At 35.2% G+C, this 15,094-nt stretch overlaps 1 protein-coding gene across 2 annotated transcripts in view; it reads left to right on the forward strand.

Annotated features, from left to right (window-relative positions):
* Coq6 (ubiquinone biosynthesis protein COQ6, mitochondrial) overlaps window positions 1-10,202 on the forward strand; it is a 167,577-nt gene extending 157,375 nt beyond the window's left edge. Inside the window, exon 12 of one of the 2 annotated variants that reach the window (XM_090399076.1) lies at window positions 10,057-10,202. In XM_090399076.1, coding sequence (XP_090255202.1) covers window positions 10,057-10,089 — 33 coding nt within the window. In that variant the 3' untranslated portion in view covers window positions 10,090-10,202. Of the gene's footprint in view, window positions 1-6,769; window positions 7,049-10,056 lie in introns of those variants that run through there. The other variant, XM_090399077.1, reaches the window with a different exon arrangement.
* Window positions 10,203-15,094: the final 4,892 nt, after the last annotated feature.

A 15,094-nucleotide genomic window follows, 5' to 3' on the forward strand; every position in this document is an offset into this window, starting at 1 on the left:
AAAAAGTAAAACATTTCAGCTACTTAGGCATGATTTTTAGTGAAGATGGTAAATTAAATATGGAAATAGACAACAGAATCAGCAAAGCCGGTATGGTGGGAAGTCAATTGAATAAATTCATATGGAATAAGAGAGAAATTAGTCAGAACACTAAATTAGCTGTATACAAGACAGTGTTCAAACCAGTTTTAGCTTATGGATCTGAGAACTGGGTCAGAAGTAAAACACTTGACCAAAGACTAGAGACCACAGAAATGAAAGTCCTGAGAATGATATGAGAGGCGTGAACAGATGGCATCAATGGCAATATCATATTAAAAATGAGGATATTAGGAAAGAACTTGACATTGTTAACATCCAGGAATGCGTCAGCAGAGCTAATCTCAGGTGGTATGGTCACTTAAACAGAATGGGCGAAGAAAGATTAGCAAAACAAGTTTTCTCTGCCAGGTTGGCAGCTAAACGACCCAGAGGAAAACCAAGATATAGGTGGATTGATATGGTACAAAGTGCCTTAGACGATAGAAATATAAGATCTATTAATGTTGGAGTCTTGACAAGTAACAGACTGATTTGGAGGAAAATTGTAGATAGGAAGTTAGTAATGATGTAATTCTTTTCATGTAGTACTATCATATCCTGTACACCCCTTGAGGGTACATGGCAGGAATTTGATGATGATGATGATGAGTTTAATCCTTTACCCAAGTGTACCCAAACAAAGTTTGCGCCTGAAGTAGTTCAGGACTGAGGCAACTCATGGTAAAGGTGGACTAACCTCTCATCACTTGTCTTATTATCTCCCATAATGCAAAGCACATCTCCTTGCAGGCATATATAGTGTTAAGGGAAGGGCCATTATCCAGACCGGTTTCAACCTTTATTGAGGTCTCGTCGGCGGGTGGCAGACCCAGAAGTGGTGATACTAAGGCATAAGCAATGGAGAGGTCATATTTACTTATACAAGTTGCCAAAAGTGTACCACCTTATTATTAATTTACTCTGGATTTAGAGAAAAATGTTGGAAGTTTATTTTCCACTTTAGTTAGACTATAATAAATTTAGTTTAATCCTTTACCCAAGTGTAGACAAACAAAGTTTGCGCCTTAAGTAGGTCAGGACTGAGGCAACTCTTAGCAAAGGTGGACCTAGCTCTCATAACTCCTTGTCTCAGTATCTCCCATAATGCAAAGCACATCTCCTTGCGGACATGTACAGCAATCCCTCGATTAGTGCGCCTAATACGTTCTTTAAAACAGACGCATTAATCGAAAATGCACTAATCGAATATAATAACCTATGGGAAAATGTATAATTCGTTCCTCAGATTTCTTTTTTGACCCTTAATTTTTTTTATAAAAGAATTAGGGTATGTCTTAGGGGTTAAAGGAAAATCATGAAGCTGAAAGACAAGAAAACATATTCAGAATATAAATTTATTATTCTGCTTCTTAACAGAGAATTGAGCTAATGTAGTTTGGTGGACATTCTGTTTCTTTTTTTCATACAACTGACGGTATGGTCCTATTGCCTCTTCTGAAAATTTTATTCGTTCTCTCTCCACCAGGGTCAGTTTCTAAGCATTGCTGCTTAAAAACTTCAATTTTACAAAAACTATTTACAAACGGTTTCTGTGAAACCTCTTTGGACTTGTCAGTGATTAAATTTTCTTTATATTCTTCAGGAGCTTCCTGCTGTGCATCTAAATTTAGCAGGTCGGAATCACTCAACTTCTCAGAATGAGATTTAATTAACTTTGATTCATTTGAAAAGCCTCTAAAATCATTTGCACAATGTGGAAGAATGGGCTTCCAAACGGCTCGCAGATTGCTAGCAGTAATTTCATTCGACTTTGCGACTTTATAACCAGGCTGAGATTTCTCTGATTTGGCTAGAAAAGTCTTGGAAGGCATTCACTTCCAAAAAAAAGGGTGGTTTCATTGACATTAAATATTTGTTGATCACAATAGTCTCCTTCTTACACAAATTCTTTTACTCATGATTAAAGGTTAGGAAAATAATTTAAAATAAAAAAGTAAGGGAAACAATTGCATGTGATATGATCAGCAAAATGCTATTTAAAGCAGATGACATAAATTTTTGGTGGTGAATTTGGAACATAGTGTACATGAAACATTGTAGTATGCCATTAAAAAATAACATTTGTAAAATGTTTCAAATCAGTAACTAAATTATTTCATTCTGGTGAATTCAGGTATCTTTAAGATGGCAAGTGATTTTTTTAAAAATGTATAGATCGAAAATTTTTAAAATCTGTAACATTTATTTTTAAGATGTATATAGGCACACTAATCGAAAATAACATACTAATTGAAAATGCTGTATAATGCATATCATAATAATCCTCGATTGCTGTATAATGCTATGCATTAAGGGAAGGGCAACTAACCAGACTGGTTTAGACCTTTATTGAGGTCTCGTCAGTGGGAGGCAGACCCAGAAGTGGCGATACTAAGGTAGAAGCAATGGAGAGGTCATATTTACTTATACAAGGTCCACCTTTGCTATGAATTGCCTCAGTCCTGAACTATTTCAGGTGCAAACTTTGTTTGCCTACACTTGGGTAAAGGATTAAACTAAATTTATTATAGTCTAACCAAGTGAAAATAAACTTCCAAGAAACTTATAATTTAAATGAAATTATATAAGGTATATAATTTAGAAGAGAGCCTTAAAAGGCCATATTTAAGTGATTAAGCTGGATAAAATATCCATTTCTCACCAGTAAAGCAAATTATATTTTTATTAGAGAACAAAATATCTGAGAATGATACCATTATGCTGGCTTATGTGTGCAAGACATTTATCCTATACTGCCTGTAAGATTAAAAAATAAAAATAAAAAAATCCTGTGGGATCATGTCTTTAAATAATGCAATAGATAGTTGGAGAATGGTGCTCAGTAAAGAATTGAACTGTTGTAGACTTTAAAATCTTCTACATCATTCTACATCAGGATGTTTTGACAGATCCAAATTCTGAATCTCTCTCTCGCATAACAATATACATTATGTTGTCAAAAGTGTCTTCACATCCCCGTTGCCCTGTTGCCTCACTTGTATGATGCAGATACACATCCACAATGCTATATAAGCATAGGCATGTGGGCATCAGCAGTGTAGACATTCTTTGCCATCAGGATGAGTGGTATGATAGTTGGAGCCCACAAGTTCAGTCATTCTGTCCAAGAGATTTCTGCCACATTGCACATGTCCTGGTCTACTGTTAGCAGAGTTATCATGAAGTGGAAACGTGATGGAACCACCATACCACTCCCCCAAAGGTAGGTGCAAAAAACTGACAAATCGAGACCAGCAAATTCTCAAGCATATTGTCACAGGAAATCGTCAGTCAACCTTAGTAACATTGCAAACAACTTCCGCATGTGTTCTGAAACAGATGCCACTGACAGAACTATTTGCTGGGAGGTGTTTGCCCTTGGGTTTCATGGTTGTGCTATGGGTCACAAGCCCTTGATTACACCTACTTATGCTCAGTATCGTCTGGAACGGTGCTAACAACACCATCATTGAAGTGTGGATCGATGGAAGAGAATCCTGTGGAGCGATGAATTGCGGTACACGATTTGACAATCCAATGGATATATATCTGGACCTAGTGGATGCCTGGTGAACAGTACTTACAGGAATGTGTTTTATTGATTGTGAAATTAGGAGACTTTTTCCTGGTTTGTCTGGGCTTATTGGTTTCTGAGTTCTGATCTTTAAACACTGATGCCTACCATGACATTTTGGACAATTCTGTTCTTCTCACACTGTGACTTGGAATATGCCCTTTCCTGTATCAGCACAATAACATGCCTGCTCACAAAGCAAAGGACCCCCATCTCTGCGGTTTGAAGACATGGAAGAACTAAACAGGCCAGCCCCACCCTCAACTCTATTGTGAATAGCTTTGAGATGAGCTTGAGCCAAGATGGCTTGCCAGACCTCCTTGCCCATCTAACCCTTGTCAGCTGTTCACCATGCTACAGGAGGAATGGAAATGAATTCCAGCAGCAGTTTACCATTATCCCAAAGTATCGACATATGTTGAAAATTTCTCATCATCATCAAATTCCTGACATTTACCCTCAAGGGGGGGGGTGTACAGGATATGATAGTACTACATGAAAAATTTACATCATTACTAACTTCCTATCTACAATATTCCTCCAAATCAATCTATTACCTGTCAAGACTTCAATTGTCAGATCTTATATTTCTATCTTCTAAGGCACATTTTACCATATCAATCCACCTACATGTTGGTCTTTGTCCAGCCAACCTGGCAGAAAACACTTGTTTTGCCCTTTCCTCTCCCATTCTGTTTAAATGACCATACCATCTGAGATTAGCTCGGCTAACACATTCCTGGATGCTAGCAATATTAAGTTATTTTCTAATATCCTCATTTTTAATAAGCCATTGCCACTGATGCCATCTGTTCAACCCTCTAATCTTTCTCAGGACTCTCATATCTGTGGTCTCTAGTCTTTGGTCAAGTGTTTTACTTCTAACCCAGCTCTCAGATTCATAAGTTAAAATTGGTTTGAACACTGTCTTTTATACAGCTAATTTAGGGTTTTGACTAAATTAAATATGGAAATATTTAATTTAGTCAAAAATTAAATATGGAAATAGACAACAGAATCAGCTTTGCTGATTCTGTTGTCTATTTCCATATTTAATTTACCATCTTCACTAAAAATTGTGCCTAAGTAGCTGAAATGTTTTACTTGTTCCATAGGTTCTCCATTCACAACACAGTTGACATTTTCAATGATTCTGCCTATTTTCATTGTCTTTGTCTTTTTATTGCTGACCTTCATACCATATCTATTACAAGAGTTATTCAATTTAGACAGGGAATCTTGCAGACTTGTACTGGATTTATTTAGAAGTATAACATCATCTGCATAAAGCAAAGAGCTGAGATTAACATCTCCAATTTTGATATCAGGTTTAATACCACATTCCTTAATAATGTGATCCATATAGATAATGAATAACAGAGTGGATAACATACATCCTTGTCTGACACCAGATTTAACATTAAACCATCTTCCTGTACTCCCTTCAATTCTAACTACTGACTTACAACTCGAATAAAGACTAAGGATTGCTTGATATAATGCCCCACTGACACCGTACAACTGGAGCATATTGAAAATTGTTGAAATTTCTCATGTTCTTTAAACATTCTCAATTTTTTTGGTATGTTGTATATTGTTATCATAGGCTGTACTTGGATAGATGGATTAAGAGTCACAAGGTATGCCTGTTATGTAAACATGTAATTTAAACTATATACTTAGTCATCTTATTAAAGTATCAGTGAATTTTTTTTTTATTGGATTTAGTGAGAAATCATTGTTCAAGAAGTTTATTTATACTTAAATCAAAATGCATGTCAATTATGATTGAATCATATATTAGATAGAACTGAGATTTGGTTGAACTGAAAGTGTAAGCAATATCAAGGTTATATGAGGGTGTGCTGAAAAGTTGTGATAATCACCATGAGGGAATTGAGATAGAACCATGTAACTTGCACGTTATTCTACATATTCTGCTGCATTATTTACAATTCTGTGAGAAAAAGTCTTAATCTTGTTGTACAAACCAGTCCTCAATGGCAGATATGACTTCATCGTTTGTGGTAAATTTTGTTCCTTTCAAGTGTTTAGTTAAATTTGGGAATAGGAAATAGTCAGATGGGGCCAGGTCTGGCAAATAGGGTAGGTAAGGCAGACATTGAAAGCCCAAGTTGTGTATTGTTTTTGTTGGGTTTCATTGAGCATTGTGAGCAGGTGCATTGTCCTGCAAAAGTAACATGCATCTGCTCAGTTTCCCATTTTTCCTTCAATACCTCCTTCACAGCTGTTGAATAAATTGCTGCTGTAACTGTTTCACCTTTTTTGAGATACTTGGTAAAGATCACCATCCATATCCCAAAAGACAACTGCGAGAACCTTCACTGCTAACTTATGTGTTTGGAACTTGTTTGGATGCAGAGAATCTTTGTCTCCACTCTATTAACTGTTGTTTTGTCTCTGCAAAAAATTTGCACCTGATTTCTCAAAATGTCCCAAAATCCCTTGAGATGACAGCACACGTTCTCTCTTTTGGTGGGCATTCAAACAATTGGGGACTCACTTTGCTGAGAGCTTCTGCATATGCAGATATTGGTGGATAATGACCCCCAACTCATTCCCTGGTTATCCCGAGAGAGCCTTTGCAATGTTTTTGGTTGGTATTCATATATCATCATGGTAAGCACCATATTGATGTTTTCAGGTGTGATCGCTGTGGAAGGTCTTCCTGACCTGGGGGACATCTGTTGTTGTCTCGGGATACCCAGTTTTAAACTTGGCCACCCATTTGGCAACTGTTGGATATGCTTGAACACAGTCCCCTAAAGTCTATATAAAAGTGTAGTGAATCTCAGTTGTGGACTTTTCTGCAGCATGAAAAATATGATGATGGCGCACACCTCTGTTTTTGAATTTCTTCAAAACCTCTGACATGTCTTCTTATATATCCTAAAAGAAAAAGAACAAATTATTACAATTTGATGAAACCTGGGGGTTAAAGGATTTTAAGATATGTTCTTTCTTGTGATTATATCAGTTGCTTTAATATCATTTTTGTTTTAGGTGTTTATCAGAACTTTTCAGCTCCCACCCTCATTGTATTTTCCATGTGTATTTTTTTAATTGTTTACCATCTATTTTCATATAATCTAGAGCAGCGTTTCTCAACCTTTCTAAGCCCAAGGACCAGTAAAATGCCTAAAACAATTCTGCGGACCACTAAGTTACAGAGACGTAGCTTGGTGGGGGGAGATCCGCCCCTGGCAGCACCTTTTTTGGCATTTATGAAATCTTGCCTTACTGTCTATAAAACAGTAACTGAGTGATGAAATAGACTTCGACAATGCGATCGACGATGTTGCGAACAGAAAAGCAAGAAAAATAACATTTTAGAATGTTGGAATTAAAGTTTTACTTCGAAAATAAGCATAGCATTTTTAATTTATTTCCCTATACGTAGTTTTGACTTTTTGTAATTTTTTTTAAAAAACCTACATAGGGATTACCAACATTTCGGAAAAACTGTGCCATTTATAACATAATAAATCTAAAAGCATGTTTTGAAAGATATGGCAACATAATTAATTAAATTGGAAGTAAACGATTAAAAGTGTATCATTGAACAAAGTTTTAATTTTTATTAAACAAATAAATAAGATGATATAATTATGTTACTACTTACTTTTAATGAGATGGTTGACCTTCTCAGCCCTTGCAGAGTTGCTGGATATCTGGCTCAATATTGGTCAACTTTTCAGTCGAAGATCGGCACACACACACTAGGACGATTTCTGTATTTTGTTTTTATTTGAAGGAGCGATGAAAATCCTTTCTCACAAAGATAGGTTATAGAAAACTGCAGGACGATTTTCAATGCTTCTTCAGATAATTCCGGAAATTCACTTCTCACTAAAGATGAGATCCAAAATCAAGCAAAAACAAGATCACGGAATTGCATTTTAAACCCACTGTCACTTGAAAGCTCAATTAACTGTTTCTTTTTCTATAACAAAAGGTCGTTCTCGTGACTACAAGCCTGAAATGGATCGCGAACCCACAGAAATATCTTATAAAAGTTATTCGGAAAATATGTTTCAAAATTCCGTTTCAGATTTTTGAAGGGGTCACAAACCCTTTCCACAAACTCATAATGAACAAAAATATTATTTTCCACTAAAAAAGGATTCCAATGTTGGAAAAGGTGCAAATTGTCCGTCTTTTACATAATTAATCCATAAAACCAGTTTTTTTCTCGAATGCCTTTATTTTGTCATAGACATCAAGAACAGTTAAAAATTTTCCCTGAAGGGAGAGATTTAGTTCATTTAATTTCGAAAAAATGTCTGAAAGATAGAATAGTGTCTATAACCATGCTTTGTCAACAAGGAGTGATGCAAAATCAGAATTACGTTCATTTACAAACAATAAAACTTTGTGCCTTAATTGAAATAGCCTTGTTAGTACTTTGCCCCTGGAAAGTCAGCGAATTTCAGAATGAAGCAAAAGTTGTATATATTCACTGCTCATTTCATCGCAGAGTATTGAAAATAATCTGTTATTTAACAGTCAAGCTTTAATAAAATTAACTAGCTTGACAGCGTTGTACAGCACAGTTTTAAATTCTGGTGGCATTCCTTTGGCGACTAACGCTTCCCTATGTATAAAACAATGCACCCAATTCATATCCGGAGCTACTTCTTTGACCTTAGAAACAACCCCACTATGCCTGCCTGTAAGAGCGCGAGCTCCATCCGAACAGAAACCTATACATTTTTCCCACTGGATCTCTTTGTGTATTATGTAATTACTGAGAGTGTGAAATATTTCTTCTCCAGTTGTTCGGGATGACAAAGTTCTACAAAACAGCATATCATCATGAATGTTGTTATCATGCGCATATCTTACGTAGCATATTAACTGCGCATCATTTGTAACATCAGTAGTCTCGTCTATTTGTAACGCATAATAAGGGCTCTTCTTAACTCTTTTGATTAACTGAGATTCTATGTCACCTGCCATATCATTAATTCTGCGACCGACAGTGTCATTTGAAAGAGGAATCAAATCAACATCTTTTAGTAACTTGTTGCCAAACATAGTTTTTACCACATCTTTTATAGATGGCAGTAGTAAATTTTCCCCAATAGAATGAGGTTTCCCTGTTTTCGCTATGCGCAAACTTAAGAGATAGGATACTTCCAGTGCTTTGCTATTAATGGAACCCATAGCTGAAATTATATCTTTCCCATGATTTAATGTCCCTAAGTGCCGCTGAAAAAATTCAATTAGCTTATTTTTCACATCACAATGTTTAGTTTCTAAATGTCGTGGGAGTTTCGGGTTTTATGCACTCGTTCGACAATACTTCATAATACAAAACACATTGAGGTTTCTGTTCACTTTCATCTCCACACCAAGTAAACCCGAATTCCAAATATGAACTATTATATTTCCTACTGTATTTTTTCTATGAACTGCTTGTTTCTTCTACCTTAATAGTATCAGATTTACTAGCCATTACATGTATTACAATTAGGGTTAGCATTACCTGTTTCATTTGCTCTTCTTTTCAAAGTTCTAGTTCTAAGCCACTTTTCCATTATTAAAAAACGTTTCCGAAAAATATATAAATACTGGGGTTAACTCACGACACACTTTGTTCAAGTATCACTTAGCACTTCTGAAGATATACTGAGCCTTGGTTGAAGGAAACCTTCAATAATAAAAATCAATACACAACAAGCAATTGGTTGAAATGTGGATAACACATATTCACTTCAAATCTGACAAAACAGCAAGAGAAGGCAGAAGCAATAAAACTATATTGTTTTTCACTTTACCCCTCTTTTATTATTCGTCATTCTGCAGCTACAAATTTAGCGGCAGAATGACGAATAATAAAAGAGGGGTGAAGTGAACAACAATATAGTTTTATTGTTGTTCTGACACTGTTGGTTTTTTAAAGACTTCATTTGATTTCAATAATTTTTACTTATTCAATTTTAATTTATTTTGTTTGGATAATTAAAAAAAATATTTAATTAATTAATTTAAGTCTGCCTGCGGACCACTTGTCCCATCGTCGTGGACCACAGGTTGAGAAACACTGATTTAGAGTAACTGAGTTTGCTGACATTAACCCGCTTAAGCCATTTATAGCCATATTCAGTCTATATGTTTGAAGCACCTAATATATCATAGCTAAAGGAAAAAATAAATCAAAAATATGTTGTTTATTAGTAAATGTTTGAAACCTTAATTTCCTTTATTTAGATGCAAAACATTTTATTTAAAAATAATTTCACAGTGGAACAAAAATGAATGATATTGATGACATTACATTAATTTTAAATTCTTGTGTGTGTGTGTACATACATATATATGTGTGTGTGTGTGTACTTATGTAAAAAATATACATATATTTTTTTTTTTTCCAATAGGAAAGAATTGTTGCTCATGCCTCCTCCTGTTGATAAAAAATGTTACATTTGCTGTATTGTTTTTATAGAAACTTATTACAAGATTCTGCGATAAATCATGTAGATAATTTTTGAAGTTTCATAAATAAACATTGGCATAATTGTTATTGTCATTTTTGCCATTAGGTATATTGCTATAAAGCAAAATATCTTTTAAGTACAGATTAACTGTTGTATTTGACTATTGATAACTCATCCATTTCATGAAACAGTTCCAGATTATATAACACACACACAGAATCTAGTGTTAATTTGCTAAGAGAGCCTTTGAACAGAATTCAGTCAATGAATAAACTTACTGTCAACTACTCTGTTAGTTATGTTTGAAGTATCTCCAAGAAGCAATACAAAGACGATCTATCCAAGTTATGCTTCTAAAGCACTTACTGTTTTCCTATATTTGTGCTCCAGAAAACTCCATATCTCTTCCAATCTTCTTCATCATCATCCTCAATTTTCCATGTGTGTTGAGTTCTTGGTTCTCTGTTCTTTGTCGAAATTGGCTATAGGGAAGAGAACCCATTGCTTTCTCATCTAGATGTTTGTATATTTTTCCTTTCTATGTGAAATAACCAGCATATACTGTAAATTTGAATATGTCTGAGGAAATGAGACTTGATCAAATCGGAGATCTGTTAGTGATACATTAGCAATAAAGCAAGATCAAAGCTAATCATGATGTCTGAACTTTTTTTAGAATGTTTTTTATATATATAGTCTTGAAGTGAACAGAATTTTTTATGAAGGAGGATGTGTTACCTGTGGGATAGGGAAGTGATTTTGCTAACTGTTTTAGCAAGTTTGTATGAGGGCACTCTATACAATCAACAATTGTGCATAGAGAGAAAATCAGGTTTGTGAATTTTTGTTGCTCTGCATATTCTGAGCTTGTTAACAGTTTTTTCAGGCCAAAATGTGACTTCCTTAAGTAATTTAAGAGCCGCATTATTTTGTGTATTAGTAGGATCTTGATCTATAATTTGTATATAGAATGATCTTGTGGAAAATTATACAATTTGTTATATTGTTTAATTCATTATATCAGCTGTGCTACCCCCTTGATCTGCTTTATAACAATAACATTGTTATAACAGTGTTGGTGTACAGCTTTTTTTTTTTTTTTAGGCTCTAATTCATTTATTTGGAATATTCCTTTTGGAAGGGGTTTGGGTTTGATCAGGGTGTTTGCTAAAACCAAACGAATGTTGTTGGCTGTTACATAGGAGGCTGCGTCATATATCCTACATTTAATGGGCATTCCCAACTTACATAACTCTGAAGTTATGGATGATATGAGGGAAGCTTACAGACAGTCTAAGCAAAGCTTCTAATGAAATTATGTGTTTCACAGTGGATTGACAGTGCATTGTCCAGCCAGTGACACTCGTTGGTCAGCTGTAGTCTACAGCTACACTATTCTCATATCTTTTTATATATTGTATTGTGTTTTAGAATGTTAAATCTTGAGATGAAATTGAATGTCATTAAGAATTATGAAGGTGATCAATGCATAGCAAGCCTATCATATGACTTTAAAATGGCTTCATCTACTGTGAATACAACATTAACGATGGCTCACATTTCACATTATATGAATTATTGAAATCCACTCTTATAAATATTTTATATTGTTCCAAATGTTTCAAATTATGATTTTCATAATTTATTTATGCCGTTTACAATGAGTAATTTATTTTAAAGTTCCTTTTTGCATCATTTAACATTAGATTATAAACATTTCTAGCATACACAGTAAACTAACTTGTCAGATACCATCTGCTTCAGAGGCCAATTTGACTTATGTAAGTTTAGGACTGTCTGTGTTTCCAATTTTGTTACTTGCCTAGGAGTACAGCAAAGTTATAACTTTGACTTAATGCACTGACATCTTCTTACATTAGATTACTAATAATAAGTTCATCATAGTTGCGATCAACCTGTTGTATGTTATTGAAGAATTTTGAATTCCTTTAAAACAATAAAATACTAATTACCCCTCTCCTGATACACAGACTGTGGCAAAACTGTTATATACTATCCTACTCAGGACACATCTGAAAAAATATCCAGGGTACTTAATATATAAATATAAGCTCATTTTCACATTCAGGCCATATACAGAGTGTCCCAAATTTCACGCAAGAAGTAATTTTGATAGAAAACAGGTTTTTATTAAAAATTGTAATTTCTTATTGATTCATAAAGTATACAGTATAGGGTTATGCATGGAATAGCATATCGGGTAAATGGCCTCCACGGCTTTGCTGGCACATACGCACTCTTTTGTCGAAATTTTCCATGACCGTTTTGCATAAATGTGGCTGAATTTCGTCGATACAGCGCTCAATTTCCTACTTCAAGGCGTGGGTGGTCGTGGGCTTGTTGGCATAAACCTTAGACTTCAAAAAACCCCAAAGAAAAAAGTCCAATGGCGTTAAGTCACATGATCTGGGTGGCCAATTCTGATCACCAAAATGGGAAATTACACGACCAGGAAATGACTCATGCAGTAATTCAATTGTTTCTCGGGCTGTATGGCATGTGGCACCGTCTTGTTGAAACCACATGTCATCCACATCCATATCTTGCAATTTAGGCACAAAAAAAACTGGATTATCATGTCGCGATAGCATCATCATCAAATTCCTGCCATGTACCCTCAAGGGGTGTACAGGATATGACAGTACTACATGAAAAAATTACATCATTACTAACTTCCTGTCTACAATTTTCCTCCAAATCAGTCTGTTACTTGTCATTATCAGATCTTATATTTCTATTGTCTAAGGCACTTTGTACCGTATCAATCCACCTATATCTTGGTCTTCCTCTGGGTCGTTTTCCTGCCAACCTGGCAGAGAACACTTGTTTTGCTAATCTTTCCTCTCCCATTCTATTTAAGTGACCATACCATCTGACATTAGCTCTGCTAACACATTCCTGGATGCTGACAATGTCAAGTTCTTTCCTAATATCCTCATTTTTAATATGATATTGCCATTGATGCCATCTGTTCATGCCTCTAATCTTTCTCAGGACTCTCATATCTGCGGTCTCTAGTCTTTGGTCAAGTGTTTTACTTCTGACCCAGCTCTCAGATCCATAAGTTAAAATTGGTTTGAACACAGTCTTGTATACAGCTAATTTAGCGTTCCGACTAATTTCTTTCTTATTCCATATGAATTTATTCAATTGACTTCCCACGATACCAGCTTTGCTGATTCTGTTGTCTATTTCTATATTTAGTTTACCATCTTCAGTAAAAATTGTGCCTAAGTAGCTGAAATGTTTTACTTGTTCCACAGGTTCTCCATTCACAACACAGTTGACATTTTCAATGATTCTGCCTATTTTCATTGTCTTTGTCTTTTTATTGCTGACCTTCATACCATATCTATTACAACAGCTATTCAATTTAGTCAGAGAATCTTGCAGACTTGTAGCGGATTTATTTAGAAATATAACATCATCCGCATAAAGCAAAGAGCTGACATTAACATCTCCAATTTTGATATCAGGTTTAATACCACATTCCTTCATAATGTGATCCATATAGATAATGAATAACAGAGTGGATAATGTACATCCTTGTCTCACACCAGATTTAACATTAAACCATCTTCCTGTACTTCCTTCAATTCTAACTGCTGACTCACAACTCAAATAAAGACTAAGTATTGCTTGATATAATGCCCCATTGACACCATATAACTGCAGCGTATTGAATAGCTTCTCTCTTGGCACCTTGTCATATGCCTTTTCCAAATCGACAAATCTTAAATACAGATCTTTGTTATATTCCCATGCTTTCTCGACTATTTGTCGTAAAGTGAAGATCAAGTATACTTGCATAGATCTTGCCAGGAACACTCAGTAGGGAAATACCTCTGTAATTCTCACATTCAGTGTTATTTCCCTTTTTATATATGGGTACTATGAGAGCTCTACTCCAATCATCGGGAATTCGTCCCTCAGTCCAGGCTTTCTGAACTATGCAGTGCAGCCACTGTAAGACTCTTATACCACCATACTTCAGCATTTCTGATCGAATATCATCTACTCCTGCTGCCTTTAAACATTTCAAGCCTTTGATGGCTTTTTCTACTTCAAGTATGGATATGTATTCCTGACTGCATGCCTGGTCAGTGTTTTTTATCACTGTGCTGTCATCACTGCTTGTTTCATTTAGCAGTTTTTCAAAGTAATTACTCCATACTTCAAGGATATCTTTTTCTCCTGTTTTCATTTCACCTTTATCATCTCTAATTCCTTTTATAGCACTCTTTCCTCCATTCCTAAGCTTCTTCAACAACCTCCAGAATATTTTGCCACCTTCTTGATATTTATTTTCTATATTCTTGCCAAAGTCCTCCCATGACTTTTGTTTAGCTAGTTTTACACACTGTTTAGCTTTCTTACATTTGTCTCTGTATTCTGTAAGAGTTAAAGCTGACTTATTTGCCAGGAACTTTTGATATACTTTCTTCTTTTCCTTCACTGCTTCTTTAACTTCCTGTGTCCACCAGGGAGTTCTGATTTTTTTATCCTTGCACACAACCTCACCACATGCCTCTCTGGCAGAATCAATCAATGTTTCCTTCAGAGTTTGCCACTGAATCTCCAAGGTTTGATTCCTGTTCTCAAACTCTTTCATTTTCTTTTCAATAATATTTCTGTATTTTAGTCTACAGTTCACATCTGAGAGCTGCTCAACTTTTATTCGCTTTAAAACTTTCTTACATGTTATTCTTTTCAATATGAAATTCAATTTTATCCTGCTCAAGACTAAATAGTGATCACTTCCAATTTCAAATCCTCTGTACACTCTGGTGTCCTGCACCAGGGAGAAAACATCCTTATCAACAATAACATAGTCAATGAGACTTTTCTTAATCCTAGCCTCTTCTCTCCATGTGAATTTGTGCACATTTTTATGTTGGAACATGGTGTTAGTAATAACCAGTCCATGTCCTGAGCAGAAATCCAACAGATATTTGCC

Source organism: Typopeltis vanoorti, chromosome 10, assembly GCF_054136105.1.
Source record: "Typopeltis vanoorti isolate ZY-2024b chromosome 10, IOZ_Tvanoo_1.0, whole genome shotgun sequence".
In the NCBI taxonomy this organism is placed as follows: domain Eukaryota; kingdom Metazoa; phylum Arthropoda; class Arachnida; order Uropygi; family Thelyphonidae; genus Typopeltis; species Typopeltis vanoorti.